This window comes from Heteronotia binoei, chromosome 5 (assembly GCF_032191835.1).
Source record: "Heteronotia binoei isolate CCM8104 ecotype False Entrance Well chromosome 5, APGP_CSIRO_Hbin_v1, whole genome shotgun sequence".
In the NCBI taxonomy this organism is placed as follows: Eukaryota; Metazoa; Chordata; class Lepidosauria; order Squamata; family Gekkonidae; genus Heteronotia; species Heteronotia binoei.
In genome coordinates this window covers 111,826,227-111,851,180 of record NC_083227.1, presented here as the reverse complement: position 1 = coordinate 111,851,180, position 24,954 = coordinate 111,826,227, and the positions used below count along the sequence as shown (strand labels likewise).

At 40.3% G+C, this 24,954-nt stretch overlaps 2 protein-coding genes across 2 annotated transcripts in view; one reads left to right on the top strand and one right to left on the bottom strand.

The window, feature by feature from the left end:
* The window catches only part of FANCD2 (FA complementation group D2), a 69,353-nt gene extending 58,842 nt beyond the window's left edge, over positions 1-10,511 (bottom strand). Inside the window, exons 1-8 of the mRNA XM_060240080.1 lie at positions 10,411-10,511; positions 9,448-9,585; positions 7,140-7,207; positions 6,200-6,303; positions 5,650-5,713; positions 4,689-4,741; positions 2,083-2,161; positions 1,237-1,361 (exon numbers count right to left, since the gene is read on the bottom strand). Coding sequence (XP_060096063.1) covers positions 1,237-1,361; positions 2,083-2,161; positions 4,689-4,741; positions 5,650-5,713; positions 6,200-6,303; positions 7,140-7,207; positions 9,448-9,585; positions 10,411-10,477 — 698 coding nt within the window. The 5' untranslated portion in view covers positions 10,478-10,511. The remainder of the gene's footprint in view (positions 1-1,236; positions 1,362-2,082; positions 2,162-4,688; positions 4,742-5,649; positions 5,714-6,199; positions 6,304-7,139; positions 7,208-9,447; positions 9,586-10,410) is intronic.
* Positions 10,512-12,551: 2,040 nt separating this feature from the next.
* EMC3 (ER membrane protein complex subunit 3) lies at positions 12,552-24,010 on the top strand. Its single transcript, XM_060240079.1, has 9 exons — positions 12,552-12,862; positions 16,977-17,178; positions 18,878-18,935; positions 20,072-20,165; positions 20,674-20,778; positions 21,752-21,833; positions 21,963-22,042; positions 22,598-22,680; positions 23,805-24,010. The coding sequence occupies exons 2-9, from the start codon at positions 17,024-17,026 to the stop codon at positions 23,931-23,933; spliced, it is 786 nt and encodes a 261-aa protein (XP_060096062.1). The 5' UTR covers positions 12,552-12,862; positions 16,977-17,023; the 3' UTR covers positions 23,934-24,010.
* The last annotated feature ends 944 nt before the right edge of the window (positions 24,011-24,954 follow it).

The following is a 24,954-nucleotide window of genomic DNA, read 5'->3' as shown; positions in this document are numbered from 1 at the left end:
CCCTGTGAGGTAGGTCAGGCTGAGAGTGTGAGACTGGCCCAAGGTCACCCAGCAAGCTGTGTTGGCAGAATGGGGATTTGAACCTGGGCGTCCCAGATGCTAGCTGCACACTCCTACCACTACATCACACTGGCAAAGAGGCTGAGCAGTGACCTCACCTGAGTAGTTATGAACAACTGTCTCTCAAATGAATTATAGGTTGTCAATTGTTATTGGAAAGAATAGAAATAAAAATTACAAGCAACAATTCCAAGGAAAGCAGCTCATATTATTTCAGTAATGTCTAACACGATGAGACATTCACAATGGAAGATAGCCCCTCAAAACACAGATGGAAACAAAAGGTTCAGAGAAAGGTTTACCAAATGAGAATAGATCCCATTTTGTAGTTAGATTTTCTTTTTGAAAGCAGACCCAACTTCAATATTACAGTCCCTACCTGGACATGAAGCAGGCAACCCCACTGCACAAGCCAGGACTTTTTGATTAGGCTTACTATTTATCATCAATGTACATGGTGCTCTACAGATCAATTCAGCTTACTAAAACTAACCTTTGTTTGAATTCAATTGCTATCCAGTGTTATGATTCCTATAAGACACATTTCATATAACAGGACAGAAGGCAAATTAAAATACTTTAGTTTTTAAAAATTGAGGGGAGAGGGATGAATTACAAGATTGCATAAGGACATCTCATGCGTTAGGTAAACTGAAGACTCAGAGCTCATGTTGTTAACTGCTAGGCTATTTTGACTACAACAGATATTTCCTCCATTCAAATTCATGATGAACCCAAGGCTAAAATCTTGCACTTTTGAGCTTGACCAGCAAACATAAGCAGTACACGCATCAAGGTCTATGCTATGAAAACAGCAAAAGAAATCAGAAGATTACATAGCCACAACTAAAGGGGGGTTTTTTCTTGTGTACTAGAGAAGAAAAAATATACTGTGTACAGTGGCTTATTGGAATCAATAGACAACCAGACCCTCATGAGTATGGCTGCAGTCTGTTGACTGCTATGGAACAACACATTTAAATTTAAATAGAAAAGCAGTTATTTTAAACAAAAGCAGCTACCCTTACTACATGATATAAACAGACCACAAAATAGAATGTTGTATTCACCATATCGCTAGCTCTGGAAGAGGGTATCTTCTGCTGGGGCATCACTGCCAGCTAAGACAAAATGATAAGAAGACAGGAAGACAGAAAACTTCAGTATAAACCTCACCTGAGCTCTCTGGCAACTTCACCATGCTGGGAATCTTCCAGGATTTCTGGCAAGCATGTGATAATATCATGTTGGATTGACAGAGGAGAAACACATATCATCTGCATGATTGTCAAGACAAGAGCCTGTAGATGACAGATGCATTAGAATACTGGGAGCTAAAATGGAACAAAGGAAAAGCAGGTGTCCTTCATATGAATAGTTTAAATACCCTGTTCATAGTGAAGCCAAGAGACTGCACAATAGTAAACAAAATATAAGCCAATTATTTATTTATTGTAAGTATACTGAACTGGATCTAACTCTCTTATACACTCATGCACAAGACACTGCCTGTCACTAAGAGGGTACTGTGATCTCTTTCCTCCAGTTGCATCTCCCCAAACTGCACCCCATGCTACTCCTGAGAGTTCATCAATACACAAGAGCAGCTGGTAGTGGGGAGATCTATTCTGTGAATGGACTTCTGGAATTCAGGGATAGCTAGATAAGAAAGCAAGACTATGGTTGCCCCAACAGGCTATATGCAGGGATCCTGGCAGAAACATATGGGAGCATTGCAGGTTCCTTACAGCAAAGTCACATTCGTCCAGACAGGACAAATTCATTTACATGGATTAGGATGCTACAAGTGCATTGTATTTTATTTTAGGGACAAGATTAAGCATTACATCCAACACTAAACATAAAAGTGATACAGCTGACTTAACATAAATATTAATTTGTCAGTGTAAGGAGAAGAGTCACTACTTATTATATGCTCTCTAGGATATTGGCAAATGCTAGCTAAATATCAAATAGAAGGAAGCAGAGAAATAGGATACAGATAGTATTGGTACTCCTTACCTTGCTATCAACTATTCTGTCAAGCCATTTCAACTGATTGATAATGAGCCGGGGCATACTGAGTCCATCACTGCCCACACTGAAAGATCAGGACAAAAGGGAAAAAAATAGATCAGATACAACCATAGTTTCTGTTTTCTACTGAGAAAGACTTCTTACTGATGCCCAAGCAGATTGTACTTATATAGTAATCCACTCATTTCTTTCCACATGTGTGCCAATATCTGAATGCATTAACATTTTCTTTTGGCATGGCACCTTTACTTCCAACAGATAATCAGCTTATTCAAGAGGGCCAAGAGAAGGCATCCTCTAACATTATGCTTCACAATAATTACAGACTAGGGATGGGTACAAAACTTAAAAACGAACTGTGGCTCTAGCATGAACCAAGCTGGTTTGTTTCAAACCCGTTTGTTTTTGCGGTTCGTTCTCCAGACAGCCTGCAGCCAATTCAACCAATTCCTAGGGTGGACTTGTGGAGAGCCCCAGAAACATCCAAAGCAGTTGTCCATAGCTTGATTGAACATGAAGCTCCCATTCTGCTCTATGGGCGCAGATTATAGCTATATATCTAATTCTCAACATGGCCTCCTGTGTGCGGATACTTATTTTCACAGATTGGGGGCGCATGGAGGGAAAAGAGATTATCATGCACACATGGGCCACTCCCCAGTTGTGCAGAAAAATCTTACATGTTTAAAAAACTTTTGGGGGGGATACTTAAATCCCCCAGAAGGAAAACTTACTGTTTGAAACTGTGGTGGAGGCAGGAAATGGCAGCTGCGAGGGAGGCTGGGAGCTGCACAGGACTGACTGCCGCTCTTGGGGGGAAGGGGAGAAGCTTCAGAGGGCAGCGCACCCAGGAACTGCACAGGACTCACCACCATTGCCACTGCGTGTTGGGGCGGGGGAAGCTCCTGGGGAAGTGCTGTTGTCGGGAGGGGGTGGGAAAGCACTGACAGGCCCAGTAACTGAGATCCAGACAGGGCTCACTACCATTGCCTCTGTCAGGGGATCTGAGAAAGAGAGGCTAGATTCCCCTCCTTGGATCTCCCTCTCCTTGGCTCATCTGCTCTGCCAGGGGAAAAGAGACAGAAAGAGCAAGTGAGCAGCAGCATAGGCTAGGGAAAGGGTTGCCTGCCTGCATGCTGGGCTCCTTTGTAGCCACCACCCCCACCTTCTCTGCATGGAGCTCCCATCACTTTGGTGGCCTAGGCAGCTGGAAGTCATGCAGGGAATACCCCCATGAGTATTGCGGGTCACCACTTTCTTGCACCAATATAATAACACACCATGACTCAGCTGCTTTCACTCTGCAGCATGAAGAGAAGAGTTAGTTGTCATGAGAGCAGAAGAAATGTTTGTTGAGTGGTTGATTTAGGGAACGCTTTGAGGGATTCTTCCCCCCCCCCACCCCCCCTACACACACAGTGGGACAATTTTTTAAACACCTCGTCCATCTGGGAAGAAGTTCTTTTTGTGGTTTCAGGGACTAAACCTGAAGCTAGAGCTGAAGCTGAGCTTTCCTGGGGGCACCTGCTTTGGGGGGCTATAACTTAGACATCCCAAATCCAATCTTCGCCAAACGTGGAGGGCGGGTGGAGGAGAGCCTGCTGAAGACTCCCAGTGAGTTTGGCATCGCTAACTCACAAGGCGGCTGTTCTATCTCTTCCTGAACCAAACAAACTGGTGTAGGAAAATGGTGGTTTGTGTAAGTTTGTGGTTCATTTGGTTTGTGCAATCAAATGAACTGACACTAACTACCATTTTCCCATCTTGTGCCCATCCCTATTGCAGACTCATTACTAACAGTAGAATAGAATGTTTGTAAGAGGGGACCTGCAATAAACTTGCAGGCAGGGCTTTACCATTTCCCCTGCATTTTCTTCCCAAATCTCTTTCCCCTCCAGCCACTGTGTTGCTCCCTCTGCCCAGCCAGTGCTGCCCTCCCTCACTTGGCTCCAGCATTGCTGGAGCGTTGCCACCCCAGCAGCACAGACAGTTCAGGGGTCCTGTGCCTTCTACCTATCTTCAGTTTGGGTGTTTCAGTATGGGTAGGGAGAAGCACTGCTGCCTCAGCAGCATGGAGGGCTGGTGGGTCCCATGCCTCTCCCACTTTTAATTTTGCCATCTCAGTGGTTGAGGTGGGTGGAAGGCAGTAGCTTCTGCTCATTCTCCTTTGCCATCCTCCTCATTGTGACCTCTCTTTTTCTGAAGAACAGTTGCATGCACTTGTACAGCCAACTGTTCTCAATTTGTTTTTGTTAACCTCTCTTTTACTTTTAGGGTTTTTTTCTCCTGCAAACCTAGGTCTGCCCCTAGAAATTTGTGTCTATGTGGCTCTGATCCACTAATTTAAGTATTTGCAGATGGGCCTGTTAAGATTTAGATATATTGATTTTTCCTTTAAGACTCACAGCAGGCAAGAGTACATAGCAAACTCTTGAGCCCTACCACTCACATAAGGAAGGTCACAGGAGAAACTACATTATCTAGCATTTTCTCTGTGCTCATTAGAGTCAGTTTTTGAAATTTCAAAAAGTAATTAGGAAGAAATAACTAGAAAACACATAGCAACCAGTGCTTCAATTCAAAGTACTCACATTTCGTGAAAAAATTCAGGGAGTTTCTCAAACAATAGTCTTATAATAGCAGGCTTTGAAAAAAAGAGACAAAAGCATTTTGAAAAAGATGCACAGATGAGAATACAAGAGATTATTGTACACAGCTCCAGCATGCTTAGTAGGCACTGATCACATGCATAAACTTAGAGCCCAAGACAGTTCACAACTTTTCCATTTCCATATTTACTTCAATCCAGGAAACTACAATTCCAGTTCATCAGTGGCAACAACCCTGATATGAATGGCTAGTATGAAGACTCCCACTTCTGAGAATTGCACAGCATTTGGTAGACACGTGTTTTTCACTGAGCCAGACTCAAGAACAGACAAAGGTCTCAGGGGAAGAAAGAAATAAGTGGCTTACTTCAGACGGGACTCTGGAGAAAAAGGTAGCAAGAGTGATCTGTGCTCCTCCAAAGACTAGTGAGATATAGGGTTGCTAGACTGCAGCTTAGAATCCCTGGGAATATTTTAAGAGTGGGGAGACATGCCAGCATCACACAAACATCTGACATCACTTCTAATTTTCACTGAACGAGGGGGCTCTAGGATTTACAAGTGTTTAAACAATAGAGTTTTTGCAAACCCTAGAGCACCTCTGATGTAATAACATCACTTCACTGGAAATGATGTCATATTCCAGTGTGCTGCTGAAGCATCCCCCATTTGCTGCCATTTTTCTCTGCCCACCCCCCAGCCTTTTAGGCACCAGAGAGCAACAATGTGGATTGCTAGGAGGTCTCTCACTACAAAAATGTATGAGTGAAAGACCTGGCAACCATGGACAAAATCCTACTCTTCCCACAAAGTATATGGAAAGTCAGCAAGTCAAGATCCATGTACCCTTGCTTCAACCACTAGTATCTATTTAGTAGCTGGCTGTCTTCCACATTCGTCAACACAATGTGGTTAGAATTAGTGCATTGTAAAGTGACCTTACCTGCAATATCTCAATTCCAAGGAGTAGTTTAATGAGACTTTCACAGTATGTATTAACTGCATTACTGTAATTAACAAAAACAATTTGCTGTTACTGTTATTTTTTAATTACCATTTTAGGAAGATGGGTTTTTTGTTTGTTTGTTTTCTTCATAATCTAAGGCTGTAGTCCACAAACCAGAAAAATGGTCGTGGCTGGATTTAAGTCAACACAGTCTACATTGGGATAGCCAAATGTAGAACAAATGCGTGTATCTCACCAATTTTGTTTTATAAATTCACAATTGGGTTTTTGCTTTGCTAGCCACCTTAAGTATAAAAAGACTGGATATGAGTATTTTAAATAAATACAATTACCAATACATAGTGCTTAAAATAATCTGTTTTGGGCTTAGGGACAGACCTCTAAAAAGTGATTCAGTTTCCCAATTCCAATTCAGATTATCAGGAAGCCATTTCCTGCATTGTAGCTAATTTCCTTGAATGTTTATTTCATAATTGCTGAACAGCTCAACATTTTCAGGGAGCAAACAAGGACAATTTTTATTGACCTCATTTCCAGACTCTGTGCAGGTGCACAAGGAAGAAGGCAATTCCTGAACTGATCTCTGTTTTCTATATGGGATTCCAAGCCACTGACCAACTCATCAACAACCTACAGAGAAGAAAGAGAAAAGAACAAAGTAATAGTAGACATTACCATTTAGGATGCCCTGCCATAAGGCAGAAGAATGAGTTTTGTTCTTCTTGGCCCCCCTTTTATTTGGGGTGGGGGTATGAGAACTGTAATTTGTTATGCTTTCATGTAACATCTAGTGATAAACTGGTGACAACTGTTCCCCTCAGCCTCCCTGCTTCTGCCACCTTCCAGCTTCACAAAACCCCCCAAACAAACAGGATATAACAAAAACAAAACTATGTAAACAAAAATTGAGTACAGAATAAAGACAAAATTTAAATTAAAAAATTGTGTTGTGGATTTTATTCTTGTTCAATTTGCTGGAACATTTTGTACACAATCAGCATCTGTCATCCCTTCCACTATAAATGTAACACTCATTCCAAATATGCCAGCAGCATTCCTCAAACAAGTCTTCAGAAGAACTCTACATGATCATCAAGATTTTCCTCTCATGTCCTGTTTTGATAGTAATTCCTATACTAACAAGTGCTATGACATACCTTTCTAAAGTCCACTGGAAAAATGTAATTCTGCAAAGGATGGCATTGTAGATGACTCAAATCAAGTAGAACAATGAAGGAAATGGGTTCAGAAGAAAAAAGAAGGGTGTGGTGGAGTGAAAGATGCCCTAGCAGCGAATTTGAAACAAAGTTCCAATCTTTTCATCTATCATGGATTCTAGCAATCAAGTTGAATTGTTTTCCTCCAAACTTGATTGCTAGAATCCATTACAGATGAAAAGACACCTGGTATTTGCAGTAAGAATCAATATAAATATCACACTGTTCAGAATACATATAAAAAACTACCTGTGGATAAGAAGGGTGTTTCCTCAAGGCTTGATTAAGCTTCTTCTGGAAAATTGCACCATCTGTAGCTAATGAGCAAGAGAGTCAAATATTATAATCTCAATACTAAACAGGCTCCAATTTATTTTGCTTAAGATTTTAAAAATCCTTATAACATTTGCTGTAAACTCCATAAAATAATACCACAGTAGAGTGAACGGTAGAATTTATAAGCAAACTCCATTTAACAATTACTACTTCTTACTACAACAATTGAATTCTAAATGGCTACTGCCCTCTTTTCCAGTTCTCTGCTGGCATTCCCCAGAAGAACTGCTTTTCTCTGTGAAGCTACTCACATACCACATCCATAAACGAAACGGACAATACAAAGATGCTAATAGTAAGTGGACCTTGCAATGTCAGGGGTAGTTTGATAAACTAGCTTAGTTGTACCTCTGACAAAAGACATCACCAGGAAAAAAAGGTTTCTAAGCAGCTGATAAACATTTAAGAAAAAAGACAAGCAAAATGCATGACAATAAAGAGGCAAGGTAATGAATTGAAGAGTAGTAGTGCAAGCCTTCTGTTCAAACTAGTGAAATTAGTTTTTAAAGTGAGGGGAAAGGCTTTTAAATAGGTATGGACACAAACCAAAAAACAAACCGTGGTTTGAGCACAAACCAGGCTGGTTCAAAGTTAACTTCAAACCAGTTCATTTCATCACTCCCAAACTCAAAATGAACTGCTTTTTTCCCATGGAGGTTTGGGTAGTTTGTTCTCCAGACAGCCTGGCACCAATTCAATCAATTCCTAGGCAACGCTGTGGGTGGACTTGTGGAGAGCCCTAGAAATACCCAAAGCAGTTATTTATAGTTTGATTGGCAGCTCTGGAAGCCAACCATGGTGCTCCATGAGAGCAGATTATATACCAGTATACAGAGCTTTTTTTGTAGAAAAAGGCCAGCACAAACTCATTTGCATATTGGACCACACCCCCTGACACCAAGCCAGCAAAAACTGTGTTCCTGCTCAAAACAAGCCCTGCCAGTATAATACCATATCCTGACTCAGCTGCTTTCATTTTGCAGCATGGAGAGAGAAGAGTTAATTGTCATGAGAGCAGAAAAATTGTTTGCTGCATGACAGATTCAGGGGAGGCTCTGAGGGACTCCTCCCCACCCCCCCAGTAGGACATTTTTTTAACGTCTCTTCTGGCTGAGAAGGTGTTTCTTGCTGTGGTTTCAGGGACCAAACCTGAATCTAGAGCTGAGTTTTCCTGGGGGCACCTGCTTTAGGGGGGCTATAACTCGGACATCCCAAATCCTATCTTTGCCAAAGTTGCTGAAGATTCCCTGTGAGTATGGTATCTCTAACTTGTGAGGAGGCCGTCCTACCACCAGGGCCAGCACCAGGGTGCATGGCGCCCCAGGCAGACTTGCCACCCACCGCCCCCTCCATGGTGCTGTCCCCTGGGTTGCCTCCTCCCTTCTTGCTCTCTGGCCCCCGCCAACGCTCAGAGAGCAATACATGAACCGGTTCGGGAAGATGGTGGGTCATGCCATCAAACAAACCATGAGCCAACACAAACCACCATTTTCCCAGTTCATGCCCATCCCATGGAGGTTTGGGTAGTTTGTTCTCCAGACAGCCTGGCTCCAATTCAATCAATTCCTAGGCAACACTTTTAAATATGAAAGATTCCAGAGAGAAACATAAATGCTGTCAGATCACTGGTTGCAATGTAAATGACTCCCTCTTATTGAATGTATTTTAGGACTGGATTGCAAAAACACAAAAAATGTTAGTGTGCAAACATTTTAAACCTCCCTTTACTTATGTTTGAACAGCCAAGAATAAAAGGATCACTTCTCCAGAACCACTGAAAGTTGAGAGCAGGGTTATATCGTAAGCTGGGCATGATCAGAGGTATGGTCAGTCTCTTTAATGCTTACAGAAGTCTGATCAAAATTGAAAATGACCATTTGCAAATTATATTTCCTTTCAGCATATCTGTTAGATATACCAGTCTGTATCTAACCACACAGTTCCAAAGACGTAAGGTCATGGGTTAAGCTTTCTTAAGAAGGAATGGCACCTCTGCTTGATTCCTCCTTCCCACTGAGCTCTCCAATTTTTTGCTGGGTGTCAGCATATCCTCAGAACAGCAGATGGGGGTGAAGTGGGGGTTTACAGTGGGATAAGTGAACCAATAAAAATTGCTGTCCCCTCTTGAAAAAACGTAAATTCCCTTGTGTCGTTGCAATGTGTGGCTGGGTACAGGCCATAACCCACCAAAGAAGACTATTATAAAAGACTTGCTTTATACCAATTTCATTCTGTCTTTCTCCAGCTTTCAATGTCATTCCCACTGTCTTGAGGAGCTGTCCAAAAACACTGTTGTTCTCTATAACGCCATCTTGTGGAATTGTGTTTTTCTTAACAGATATCCGAGACTTCTTTGTTTCTAAGACAGAAAAGTTACTCGAGTAAGAAAAACAAATCTCAACCAACTAATATGATCCATACTTAATATAAGAAACAGGTATAAAAAGTCAATATAACCTTTTCTATTATCATCTGAGATCCATGACAACTTTTAGCAGTTGTCCTACAATATGTAATCGCATTGATTTCATCAGTGAGCTATTTACTGTATGTCAACTGTCAAAAATGGTCTGGACCCTAAAGAAGAGAACACAAAGTAGGCATTTCTCCAAGCACTTATTTGAGTGGTTTTGTAGATTGTAGGCCAAATTTCTAAAATCACCAAATGAATTAAAGAATGTTATATACACATTTAAATTATGATTTAACTCTCCCACTGAAATCTGTGGTGCTTAGAAGTATCTAACTTGCTGAATCATGTTTGTCAGGGCTTCTCAAACATGACTAAGTGTTAAAATTATATATACAATATATACAATAACACAATGCTTGAGCTAATATTATGTACATCTATGCAAGAAGCAAAGGATACAGAAGTATAGATTCAGCCATTCCCATGAATTGCAATAAATGACTTTTTGAAAAACATGAAATATTGTTCCTCCAGGATGGTCATTTATGTTATCAATATATAACTCCTTTGGAAATTTTCTCTATGAACCATCAGCCAAATTCATACATTCAGTGCTGCAAGTTATTGAGGAAACTGTTTTCCAGAGCTGAGAAGCATCAATAGAGAACAAGTCTCTGCATGCTTTAGTTGCTGCACTGAGCACTGCTAAATGAAATGGTGTTTATGATCAGAGGGATTCCACAAAGCAGAAACAGTGCTTGCTTTACATACTTGGTGACTCTTCTAATAGATTTTCTCCAAGGGCTGTGGACTTGGACAATTTCCGCCTTGAAGTCATGACAGCAGGCTCTGATGTACCCTGTTAGAAGAGAGAAACAGCATAAAGATTGTTATTTTTTTAATTTCAGATTTTGTGAATAATGTGCCATTGAGGGTAAATGATGAACATGAAACAATGCTCCAGTAACAGCAACTTGTTTAGTTAGAACCATGACATTTATAAAAAATAAATATATGAGAATGGCAGAAAGGTTTGCCACAGGTGATGTAGACAGTTTACTACAGCAGGCTATATTGGTTATAAACCAAACAGAACAGTAGCATCTTATTTTAGACAAGTGTTATTAATGTAAGGTGAATACATCTCTAAGAAAATGCTGGTTGCTAGCATACAGTTTTGAAAAGACAAATATACAATTTCCAAGAAAAGTTTTGGTCTAGTAAATCATGCCCTGGTGCAGGAAACTGGATTGATAATCCCACATCCCCACAAGGGAAATGCGTTTAGCATACTTACCATTTATTCAAGATTGAGAAAGCTGCCCAGCGCAAGCTTTCTTCAATACCATACACAATCCTTGTGAAAGCTCTGCAGTATAATTAGAAGCTAGTTTCATTACCACGGATTACTCCATAGAAACATGAAAATTGTATTGTTTATAAAGATGCAAAGAATTCCCTACTCCTTTATTTTTTATGTTATTTATTGTCCATCTTTCTCACTTGGACTCAAGACAGATTACACAGAGTAAGTCGAAAGGAGAGGACATAATAAACAATACAATAGGTCAGGGGTGGCCAAACTGTGGCTTGGGAGCCACATGTGGCTCTTTCACACATATTGTGTGGCTCTCTGACCACTCTGTCAGTCAGCTTGGAGAAGGCATTTCTCTCTTTAAATCACTTCTCCAAGCCAAGCCAGCCAGCAGCTTGGAAAATGTATCTTATTTGCCTGCTGCCCTTCCTGCCTTGTAGCTCTCAAATATCTGATGTTCCTATCTTGTGGCTCTCAAACATCTTATGTTTATTCTATGTAGCTCTTATGTTAAGCAAATTTAGCCACCACTGAAATAGAATTAGGAAACCACTAAAGAATCTAAAAGAGAACTGAAGCAAAACATAAGTAACAATAGAACAAAATAGGAGTCAATTTCACCTTTAAGACCAACTTAGTTTTATTCAGAACATAAGCTTTCGTGTGCATGCACACTTCTTCAGACGAAGAATGAGGTACAGTAAGCAGAGCCACATATAGCTGGTGGGGTTTGGAATGCCAAGTGGTAAAAAGTTAAAAACCAATAGCAGAATAGCAAAATTAACAAATTCAGAAAACCTTTGACCTGGGTTGCATTAGCGTGGGAAACCATAAAACAGTAACATGTCAGAATGCAAGAATGCCTATTATTCTATTGCTAATAAACTTGGGTCAAAAAGAAGGCATTTCTTTTCCGGTAACATTGTTCCAAATTCCTTGGTAGAAAATCATGACAGTTACATTTGGTAATATAGATATGCAATCATCTTGAATTTTATCTGATGCAGTGTTTTTATTCTCCTACTCAGTCTCACCAATGGAAGCTTCTCAAACAGAGGAACAATGGGTTTCTGACAGCCTCTAGCTTACTTATTGACACAAACTGGATACAGCTCTTCTTTAGCCTCTAGCTTACTTATTGACACGAATGGGATACAGCTCTTCTTTAACCATATCTGAAATCACAGCTAAAGAACTAATATACACACACACTTTTTAACAAAACATTTTAAAACTGACTATTCAATATAAGTTCTAAAAGGGTTAGCCATGTTGGACTGCTGGAATCAAAATAATAATAAGCTTTCATGAGACAGTTCTCTGTTGAAAAGAGCTCTGGCTCACAAAAGTTTATGCTATAATGAACGTGCCAGTTTTTAAAAGGCCACAGGGCTACTCCCCACCCCCCGCAATGCTATGCATACACGGCTAGCATTAGTTCCCATTTTTTTAAAAAAACACCAGGATTTAAGCATAAGTAACTCTCCACGACGTGATTGCAGGATCATCGTAGCAGATACATCTTACTTGGAAGTAAGCATCCCTTGAATTAACGGAACGTATTCTTGTATAAAGGGGCCTAGGATGACAGCAGCTCATCACAGTGTTAGTGAGCACACACACAACCCTCGCCACTTAAACGGAGCCCTAGCAAGCACCAGGGAAGGTTTCTAGTAGCTACGAATAATCCTGCCCTTCCCTTCAGCACAAACGCCCTTCCCCTGCCTGCTCAGCCCTTACCGCCAGCCCACAGCTCCTTCTCTCAAATGATCCCGCCAAACATCAGCTGAAGGCGCATCGCGATGACCTCATCTGGCTCGTGACGACACACTGCCGGGCGCTTCGTAAAGGTGTCAGTCGTCATTCCCGGAAGGGTTAAGTGGGACCAGGGCAACCTGAAGGGATGAGGTAAGAACCGGCAGCCGGGCTTTTGCGGGGTCCCCTGTGAAGGGAGGAGACCGACGCGTTTTTTCCCTCTCCATCGCCTTTCTTAGAAGGGCATTTTGTGCTGATGCGTTTTCTCCGCCCCTGCTTAACCCTTAAAGTGAGAAGTACCGCCGGGGCTCAGGCCTAGAAGTCCTTCGCCTTAATTCCGGCTGTGATTATTTCATAGTAAGGACAAGACATAGAACAAAATAGGAATCAATTGTACCTTTAAGACCAACAGTTTTATTCAGAACGTAAGCCTTCGTGTGCATGCACACTTCTTCAGACGAAGAATGAGGTACAGTAAGCAGAGCCACATATAGCTGGGGGGGGTTGGAATGCCAAGTGGTACAAAGTTAAAAACCAATAGCAGAATAGCAAAATTAACGAATTCAGAAAACCTTTGATCTGGGTTGCATTAGCGTGGGAAACCATAAAACAGTAACATGTCAGAATGTGAGAATAGAGAAACCTGCCTGTGAATATTGTTTCATGTGTCTAGCGGCTGCGCCCTAGCGTTAAAAATAGGTTCTAGGGGCTGAACTGTACAAAAGAAACCCTGTTCCTGTTACGTTCTTATGTTATTAAAACTAGTTACCTTTTTCACCTCCCTCCTCAATCTTCATCATCTTCTCTAGCCTGAAAGTAGAGGAGAAGAAACGTTTAAGGGTTTCATAAATCCCCTTTCCCTTAGTAACACAGCTGTCTTCTTGTAATTCTCATATTTTATCGTACATAAATAAATGTTTTAATTTAAAAAAATGGATCGAAGGCCTGATCCTAGTTTCCCCTACATTTCCATACAGTAAGCTTTTTTTTTGCTTTCAAATAATTTTATTGTTATTGTGGTATACAACTAAAATCAAGATATGTAAAAGACAAAAAAATGACTTCTCACAAACAAGCCTATTTGATAAAATATTAGAATCTAATGAGAAATTAATATCTAAGATATATATTTGTTGCAAATTAGGATGGAAGAAGACATCATAAAAAGAATCTATGGTTAAATGGGCACAAAACTTGGGTCATAACATTGAATTAGAACATTGGTTGCAATTGTGGAAAACAAATGTTAAAATTACAAAATCTGTATCTTTTAAAGAAAATTTGTACAAAATGTTTTATTGATGGTATATGTCACCAGAAAAATTGGCAAAAATATATACCGAGGTTTCAAATTAATGCTGGAAATGTGAAAAGCATGTGGGTAGTTTTTTTCATATGTGGTAGTCAGGCTAACAGTGCAGACTTATTGGGCAAAAGTACATGAGCTTTTACAGAAAGTTTTAAAGATGATTGTACCCTTTAAACCTGAATTATATTTGTTAAATATGATGCCACAAGCATTTGATAATACATATTGTAACAACAGCTAGAATAATTTTTGCCAAACACTGGAAAAAGAGAGAAATAACAACAATAGAAGAACTGACACAGAAAATATTAGAAACAGCTGAAATGGACATATTGACAGACATTTTAAATGATAAACCTAAGCAAGAAGTGTTGGAAAGATGGACTCCTTTCTATGAATTGATAAAGAAATAATGAAAATGGCACTTTTTTCATAGCGTTTAAAGGTGTTGAAAAGTTAACCTTATACCTAGTTTAGAAGTTTACCACCAATGGGTTGAAAGAGAGTGAAGACATTTACTGTTTCAAGAAATATATCTTCTCATCCCTCCTTCCTACTTCCCCCATCCCCATTTTTCCCTTTTCCCTTCCCTCCTCTGTTTTCACTCCCGATTATATCCTCATATTTTATTTATTTACGGCATTTCTATGCTGTTTTTCCATCCAAATATAGCCTCGCAGGCAGCAAGCATCAAAACTAAAGCTTCAGCATAATGATCAAGAAAGCCCTTTCTTGGGTTGCCAGACATCTAGCCTCAGATGGCAGATGCACCTGAAGCAGGGCCTCTGGAAGTAACTGAAGTATGTGGGTAGGTTCATACAGGAGAAGACAATCCTTTGGATATGCTGGCCTTAAACCATATAGGGCTTTAAAAGGCTACATAAGCACCTTGAATTGAGCTCCAAAGTAGATTGGGATCTGATGTAGATTGGACAAGGCTACAGTGATATGGTCACTATGCAGGGCCAGCCCTAGGGCACACGGCACACCAGGCAGACTTACCGCCCGCTGCCCCCCTCCACAGGGCCACGCCCTGTGTCAGCTTGTATACACTGAAGTCTTACTTTATGACCTAAACTGTTTATTTACTGTGAACTTACCCCATGCCTTTTGCTACACTAACCCTAGTATTGTAGAGAGATGGCCAGGAGGGGGGGAAGCCAGAATACCAGCAGGCCTTTGAAATGTAAAACATCTAGCCGTTCCCAGGCGCCTGGAAGAGACAAGCAAGTCCATTGCAGAGGAGGCGAGAATGCTATGTAGGTGGGAGATAACAGATAGGCAGGGCGCAGGGCTTTTCTCAGCTGAAAAGTCCCAGTTTTATGGTGGGAAATGATTTAAACCCCCTGGCCTTTGATGTGTATCCTTATATGCTCATGCTTGCACCCCTTTCGTCATTAGTATCAATGAACCTGCGTTGTGGAATGCATTGCTGTAATCAATAAACAGAAACTTTGTTTTCAACAAAGCTAAGCCTGTTCCTTGTTGAAACTTCAATGTACCTGCGCTGACACCCTGCCTCCCTCCATGGAGCCCTGCCCCGCTTGAGGGCTGTGGCCTGCAGCCTGCAAGGGTCCTTTCCAGGCTCTCCAGCCACCTCCACCTCCCTTCCCCATGCCATTTCAATGCCTGGGAAGGGGTGGTGGACCACCGTGGCTTCCCAAGCGATTTAAAGCCCCCCCCCCAAAAAACAATCAGCTGATCGCTGGGTAAAATAGTGCCGGAGGCTCGCGGCTCCTTTACCGGCCCTCTAGCTTGATCAGTATCAGTGCAGAGTGAGGGCTGGCCGGGGCAGCAGCAGGAAAGAACGGCAGCAAAAGAGCGGCCACTGCCACTGCTGCTTCCTCCCCCCTTGCTTCCTGGATCATGGGAAGGGGGGAGGAGGCAGCAGTGGCAACAGCCGCTCTATATAAATAAAATGTTGTTGTACATTTGACTTTCTCTCTGTTGGATATCTTTGACCAGAACTACTCCAAAGAAACCAGAACCATCTTATACTACCCTAGTTAGCCAGTGCCTAAAGTAAAGGAACAAAGGACCACAAGAAATATAAGTAAATTTTTTTGCATATATTGACCAAAATTAGGTCGCAAAGCTTTAAAGACTAAAATAAGAATAAAATTATAAAGTCCAAAAGGATTAAGAGACAGAATTGAGTAGCATATGTTCAAAATGTTTATGCTTACAATGACCTAACACCAGAAACACCAGAATTGTCAAGAATGGTTAGGAATGTAAATGTATTTATATGCAAATCAGACCAAAATCAAAAGTACATAAGTAACTTGTACTTAACAATGTAAGATCTGTTCAGCAATTTTATAGATAGAAAAACTTTATTACTTACAATTTATTAGATAATATTGGTGGCTTCTCTCACTTATTGATTTTTATGTTCTTGTTGGTCAAAATATCATTGTTTATGTATAAATGAACCATTGTGGTATTTCAGTCTATTCTACCTTTTCTATGTTTGTTTATATAAAATTAAAATATATTACCAAAAAAAATCAACAAATGTTACATTACCCCTGGCCACCACTGCCACCTTTTCGATCTGTTGGATAAAGAGGATGAACTGGATTATCAGATAGCCCAGGTCCAACAGCACCTCCAAGATATGAGCAAGATATGAAGGGGAGCGCAACCCCATCCAAAACAGGAGATACCTCAATTCCTGAGTCCAGTCTTCACTCTGGAATGACTCTTATGACTGTCAGGTGTTTAGTGTTGGAATGGTAATCATGTTCTGAGGGGCTTTAGCAGTTGGGAGCAGAAAACATTTCTTGAAATAAGAAAATAAGCACCAAGATGAGCTGACCCGGTATCTTGGAACAGTGTAAAGCAATTAAACTTGCTTTTGTTGGCCATTTTTGGGATGAGCACGGTACAAATTAACAGAAATAAATAAATAAAATAGATGAATTTGTCCTTACATCACAATTTGTATTTCTCTAGATATTAAAGATTGGACTGATGCACATGACCAGTATTATATTTAAAGCATGAGTGAGCCAGAGCTGTTGCTGGATTCCAATATCCGACTATGGGTGGTGCTTCCTATAGTTTTTATCACCTTCTTTGTGGGGATGATTCGCCACTATGTGTCAATCCTGTTGCAGAGTGACAAAAAGCTCACACAAGAGCAAGTGTCTGATAGGTAAGAAAAGCATGCAACTATTGTCAGTGTTGTCTGGTGACTCTTCTGCTAATGCAGAAGCTGAACAGGTGTAATGGCAAAAATATATTATTGTAGCATTCAGCAAGCGGTTTCAGCTGCTTGCAAAGGTGTCAAACAGATGAGGTGTATTATGCTGATGGTGTGTGATATTTATATTACTGGTATAGCAATTACTGGGCAGTGAGGAAAGTAGAAGTACCTCCGCAATAAAGAACAATGTATAAGACAGACTATGGAGGAACCTAGCCAATAGATCTTGTCATTTGGGATGACTAAAATCTATGGTGGTTCTATCTTTAAATTAAAAAAAAACACCTAAATTGCCACGTACATGTCTAAAATGAATGATAACTATGTTATTAGAAATACTGGAGATCTCTACATTTATCTTGACTTTATTTTATTTTTATTTATATTATTTATAGTCCTCTATTCTCACTGAGAGATGTACAATGTTAATCAATACAAACAGGATGGAACCTCCAATAAGCAATGTAGTAAGATTAGGATAGCAGACATCTGAAATAAAGTATAAGTATTAACATGTTGTGTTAAACAGTGCAGAAATTACATAGCAAGAGAATTCATACAGTGATAGATAGTACGTACTTTACATTTATAGTCTACAGCCCCTTTCTCATTATTAAATCATTGTTCTGAACTATTCAATTATTTACCTATTACCTGTGTAAAAATGCCCTCTTGAATAATTAAGTTTTGCATAATTTGTGGAATGCCAGGAGACTGGTAGCCTACCTGACATCATCAGACAGGCCATTCTATAAGCTTTTCTGTGCTGTTGTTTTATGCGTATTTTTTGGCAAATGTTTAAAAACTTTTTAAACAAAATTTTTTTTATCAAGGGTATTCACAGAAAGATAACTTTCTTTGAAAGTTTTGTATCGAGAGATGAGATTTTTATTGCAAAATCGAGGAAATAAAGACTGCCAAGCTAATGTGGTTGCTTGCACCTTAAATTATGACAGGCTTGTTTTGCAAGCACTTAATGATTTTCCAGTCTGGAGATAATCTCAATGTAAGAAAATCCATGTACCCATACTGTATTTTCCCACAGCAAATACATGGATTAACTAACCACTGGATGATTCAAGTCCAGTAGCATCCTGAAGACCAATAAGATTTTCAGGGCATAAGCTTTCAAGAGGCAAGCCTCTTTTTCTCAGATAAGAAGGGAGCTTTGACTCTCAAAATTTTATAATATGGAAATCTTGTTGGTCTTTAAGATGCTACTAGACTCTAATCGTATTCTCCTACTGCATGGCTACCCACCTGAAACTATTCATTTATATTTTGTACATCCTGCTGTTTATCCAAAACGTTAATTCTGTTCTTCCCCATCACCAGTTGATCCCCAGTTACAGTGAGAAATTACTATTTTGTAACCCATTACAATTCCTACAGGAGATAATATTGGTATGGCAAAAATGGAATGTATGAATGTATGTAAGGCATATTTTTAGACCACTTTTCCATTCAGGAGTCCTAATGTGGTTCACAACAAGTTACATACACAATAGAAAAATAAATGAAACAGATATCAATGGCATGGAATAAGATATGTTGCATACTAATTTTGAAACCACCATGGAAGGAATTTGCCTGCCTACTTTATTTTCTGTTCATATTTCATATGTATGGTAATGGCTTTTTCTTCCAGCCAAGTTCTAATTCGAAGCAGAGTTCTCAGAGAAAATGGGAAGTACATTCCAAAGCAGGTATGTTTTCATGTTTGTGACATTTTCCAACACTAAGATATTACAGGAAGTGAGATACTTGATTGTTCCAGTGGTTGAAACTTTAATTTTCATAGTCTAGTTGTGTTGTAAACATATTGTGAAGCAGACTCAAACATTTCTATTCACATTAACAGTAAGGAAGTACTTCCAAGATGAGATACTTGTACTTGATGCCTGATGATCTAAAATGGATAATAACAGCCTGGCCGCTGCGTTCTGCACTAGCTGCAGCTTCCGGGTTTGACACAAAGGCAGCCCCATGTAGAGGGCATTACAGTAGTCCAATCTTGAGGTGACCGTCGCATGGATCACTGTTGCCTGGTCCCAGCGCTTCAGGAAAGGGGCCAACTGCCTTGCCCGCTTCAGGTGAAAAAACGCCGACTTGGCAGTGGCAGCTACCTGGGCCTCCATTAATAGTGAAGGCTCCAGTAGAACTCCCAGGCTCCTGACCTGGCGCGCCGCTTTCAGCGGCGCACCATCAAAAACCGGGAGAGGTATTTCCCTTCCCAGAGCACCGTGGCCCATGCAAAGGACCTCTGTCTTCATCGGGTTCAGCTTCAGCCCACTCAGCCTAAGCCAGGTTGCCACGGCCTGTAATGCCCGGTCCAAATTCCCTGGGACGCAGTCAGGCCGGCCATCCATTAGCAGATAGAGCTGGGTATCACTTGCATATTGATGACAACCAAGCCCAAACCTCTGGGCAAGGGGGCGCATGTAGATGTTAAATAACATCGGAGAGAGGACTGCTCCCTGAGGCACCCCGCAATCTAGTGTGTGCCTCCGGGAGAGCTCACCCCCGATTGCCACCCTTTGTCCCCGTCCTTTGAGGAAGGAGGAAAGCCATTGTAAGGCCAGCCCCCTAACCCCTATGTCGGCGAGGCGGCAGGTCAGTAGCTGATGGTCGACCATGTCAAACGCAGCCGACAGATCTAACAGCATCAGCACCGCCATGCCGCCTCAATCCAGTTGCCGTTGGAGGTCATTGTTAAATTTACCATCCCTTTCAAGGAGTTAAGTTTAAATTGCAATTGTTAATAAAAATTGCAGCACAAACAATGTATTTGGGGTCTTCTAAAATGTTTCCTTTGTCATTAGAATTTGTATTTTCTTTTTAGTCCTTTCTAACACGGAAGTATTTCTTCAATAATCCCGAGGATGGGTTCTTTAAGAAAACTAAAAGAAAAGTAGTGCCCCCCTCCCCAATGACAGGTATGTTTATAGTCACAAGCAGCCTTCCAGAGAGTTATTCTTTTTATGATTGTATGTATATATGAACCATAAAACAGTAATAAAATAGGTTAGCTTGGTTTTATGTCATCAGTTTTGACAACAGGCTAGCATATATGAAAAATGAAAAGAAGACATTCTGGTTCTAAGAATAAACAATTGGCTAAGTATTTGGTGAAAATGGTTTGGTCCCTTCATATTTTTGAAGTGAAGCATTACTAAGAAAGCCCTTGAGATCTGTTGAGGGGGAATTAAATCTGGTTTGTGGGGCCCTAGACATTCACCATGAGGGTAAGAAAAGTGGAATCCCATTGGGCTGTGCGCTTGAGGCCTTCCAACCCAAAATTCTAGTTGAATAATGAAAGTTAGATGAAGCCAGAGTGATCTCTTTATTTGTATGAAAGTGGTTTCCTTTATTGTTTTTACAAGACTTTTGAAGAGTTGTAGTCTAGATGAATCCACCAGTTCATCTGAACTGCTTTCCTTCCAGATCCTACCATGTTGACAGATATGATGAAAGGGAATGTAACTAATGTGCTGCCAATGATCCTAATTGGCGGCTGGATTAACATGACCTTTTCAGGTTTTGTTACAAGTAAGTGTCAGTCTAAGAATCTTATTTTGTGAGTCTGAAGGTCTTGCATCTCATTGGTGCACTGCTGTGTCTTTGCAGAGGCTCCATATGAAGCTGACAAATACTGGTCTTGAGCAAGACAGTATTTCTCATCTTCGGTTTCTTTTCTGTAAAACAGAAATAGTGACTTGCCTTACACTGAGGCTACTGCATTGGCATTCGGTAGCAAAACTGTCATTGGAACTCACACCCAGTAGAGACTGGGAGTGAGTTAAAATTACTACATAAGTAGTTTTTGCTTTAAGTGTCCTTCTGCATCCTTCTATTAATTATCACTAATGCATTGGTAAATTGGGTCTCTTGTCACATCTTAGTCATCCTACCTCTATGGATAAAAGCTGTCTCATTGCTCAGAACATGTGACATCTTAACAAATCTCAGCACTGGCTTCAACTCTCCTATTTCCTGAATAAATGGCTGCCACCCTCTGTTCTGGAATACACGTATAGCAGAACTGTTTCTTCAAATTTATTATTTATTATATTAGATTTTTAGGCTGCCCTTCCCTGCAAGCAGGGCTCAGGGTAGCTTACAACAGGGAAAGATACAATAAATAGGTTAAGTTAAAACCAAGAAGAAAATATATATTAAATATATCAGCAATAAAACAATCCATTCCAAGATGGCGGAAATTTCAGCTTCCACAAGCCTCCTGGGGGTTACAGAGAATAGAGGGAATGAATTTGTCTTCAAAAACCATTTTTTGTATGGAGCCCTTGAATTCCCTCTGAAGCCCAACTGAAAAAAAAAGCCTGTATGTGTGTTCTCACACTCCTTGCCTCTTACTTTTCTTGCCTGCTAATCCTGTATCCCCCGCTGTCAAAAATTCAATTTTAAGCTCCTTGGGGCGTGGTGGTCTTGTGGTCTTCTGTAAAGCAGTATGCATTTTTGGTGCTATATAATATTTTGTGACCAGTTTTTTTCTTTCTTGCAGCAAAGGTCCCTTTTCCTTTGACACTGCGGTTTAAACCAATGCTGCAGCAGGGGATTGAGTTGCTTACTTTGGATGCATCCTGGTAAGATTGCTCAAAGTTGATCTTATGTTGAACAATGTAAAACTGTGAACACTACTGTAAAGTTAGGAATCTGGCACTTGGATAGTTTTATGTATATGTTTAACAAGACAAATATCTTTATTTTGTTAGGGTAAGCTCTGCTTCCTGGTATTTTCTGAATGTGTTTGGACTTCGAAGCATTTATACCCTCATTCTTGGCCAAGATAATGGTAAGCTGCTGCTGTTTTCATAAAGTTAAGTGTGGCTTGGAAAAGTGATAAGTAGAGAGGTCAAACCATGCTCAATGAATGTGCTGGTTGCTCCTTCACAGGAGTGCAGAGCTATCAGAAACTGAACAAATTCTTTTGGATGTTTTGCCTTGTAACTTGTTGTTTGGCATAAATTGAGATGTTTAGCTGGTGAGAGTTAGGCGGGGATCCCTGTATGCTGTTCTAGAAACCCTGTAGATAAATGCTGTGGGTATACTCTCCTTACTGATCTCTCATGTACATTATAGTGGTTTGTGATTAGTTCAGACTAGTTTGCTTGTCTGGGCCTCCCGGGAATTTAATGGCAAAATGCTTCCACTTGTTGAGGATGAAGGAAGTGGAGCCCATTGACTGTTTTTTTTTCTTTTTCTACGATTTTGTAAAACAGCAAAATGATATTGTATGGGTCTGACTGTTAAGTGTTGTACTGTGTTGACTGAAAATCTCCCAATAGTATTTGTTAGTCCCAATAATATTTATTCAGACTAACATGAGCCACTCTTTATATATTTGCAGCTGCAGATCAGTCCAGAGTAATGCAGGAGCAGATAACAGGGGCAGCAATGGCCATGCCTGCAGATACCAATAAAGCATTCAAGGTAGGAGGTTTTCATTTCAAATATTGAAATGAGCACTCCAGATTTTATGATAGTACAACAGGAGCACCTGTGAGAACTCATGGAGAAGAAAAATAACTTGCCTCCAGTTCCTCCCATCTTGGTTTCAGCAGAGCACGGTTGATGAGGCCAACCAATTGATTTAGGGAAGAGGAATGCTTGGATAGAAAAGTACATCAGACATACTTTCTGTTCAGTCCCTAGACTTCGCCTCATCATATGCCAGATGGAGGGAGCCTTGGATCAGAAAGACTGGCCTTCATGCTTCCTTTCCATGGCATTGCCACCACCACCTTCTTCCTCCTCCTGCTGCTTCCCCTGCACCTTTGCTGCCACCTCCCGCCTCTCCCACCCTGCCTCCATTGCTGCCACTTTGCTTTCTGCTCAGCTTTTCCACTTTCGCTGTCTCTTCATGCTACCAGTTTCTCCCTCTTCCTTCACCCAATCCTCTTTTTAAATGCCAATTTGTAATGTTAACTGTGGTCTTGCAAGTTTCTGATTGACATTTTTATAAGTGGCAAGCTCTGTGCAATGCAATCATTTCAGATGGTGTTCCCAGGAGCCTTGGTGTTCTTTAGAAATTTGTTTGGATTTCTAACTGAGAAGATCAGCATCTCTGAAAGACAGCTTTCTAGCACAACTTATCCTAGGCAATAGAATTCTTTAATTAAATTTAATTAATTAAAGTTGTAATTGGGTGATTTATTTTTTTTTATCTTGGAGGATTTTTTCCCTGTAGATTCAAGGAAGATAAGTGCTCTCAGTATCTAATTCTGAACAAGGCTCCAGCATACAGATTTTTTAAAAGCTGTGCAGTAGATCCATATACTGATAAGGGGGATTTTTTTCAAACTGGAGAGAATCCCTAGGTTTTCAGGGAGTGGTACTGGAACCCTTCTCCCTACTTCTTTTTCTGTGAACAGATAACTTCTTTTGTATGGAGGAGCTAATTACTCTGAAGAAGTAAGACCTTGATATCTGAAATAACTGAACTATCATGAATAAATTATGTTAAAGTTGAACACAGGCTTAAGACAGGGATCAAGAATTAAAGCTGTTGTTGGGGATACCTGTGCTGGCCTTGTCAAAGTTGTTTGTCATTGCAGACTGAATGGGAAGCTTTGGAGTTGACTGATCATCAGTGGGCACTAGAGGATGTGGAAGAAGAACTCATGGCTAAAGACCTCCGCTTTGAAGGCATGTTTAAGGAAGAATTGCAAACATCCATGTTCTGAGCAGGTTTAGCCAGCTCGTGTTAAATTGGTTATGTACAGTGTATTCTGATGGTCGGAATAAACACAATCAGAACTTCTGTGAGCTGTGTAGCTACAGGAGAGTTTTGCTTCTCCTCTGATGTCTTTTTTTCATACAGCTCAGGTGTGTTGGAAACTTACAGAATGAGTCTGGTTAGAACATGGCTGCAATGTGTACTCAGTTGATTTTTTTTACTATATAAGGTTAACACAAGTACTGGCAGATACCTTCTCAGAAAAGGCATACTTTCCTATCTGCCATAGAGAGATGGGTGCATGCCTAATCTATAATCAAAGGGTTCTTTTTTCTTCAGGACAGTTTTAATTATATGTAAAATAAATGGCCAAGCTGTCTTTAATAGATGGGCAGTCTAATTTATTAAAATGGCATTTATATCTTAGAACAATTGGATATGGAAAACAGGTTATTAGAATGGACCAACTGCTAATCTAAAAACATTCCTAACCTGTTACTTTAATATTTCTTAAAATACTGGTACAGGAGTCAGCCCTGAAGTCTTTCATTACAGGGCTCAGCATTACTCCTTAAGCAAAATACTTACTCTACCTTGTAGAGCTGCTCAGACTTGAATTTAGATGGAAGAGTTCCCAGGGACTGATTCTGGGAAAGTTTGAGCTCAGTCCCTCTCATTTTAGAAACTGAGCATTGATTTCTATATTACTATCATTTGTCTGAAATCAGCTTAAGATGCCCTTTGGGCTTAGATTTCCTTGACTGTGGAATTCGATAGGAATGTTAGTCAAATAGGCTAGACAAGAGGGAAATCCTTTTTTTATTAAGAAATTGTTTCTCTCCTTGGAAAACAAACCTAAAATCTTATTGCTCCCTAAGGGAAAGAACAGCTGAAGTCTCAAAGTGTATGTAACTTAAGTTGCTTGTATGTTAGTTATATGTCATTGCATTTTTGAGGCTCATACATGAAACCAAAAGAATGCACATTCTTTCAATGCATAATGCCAGAACTAAGTTGACTGAATAAAA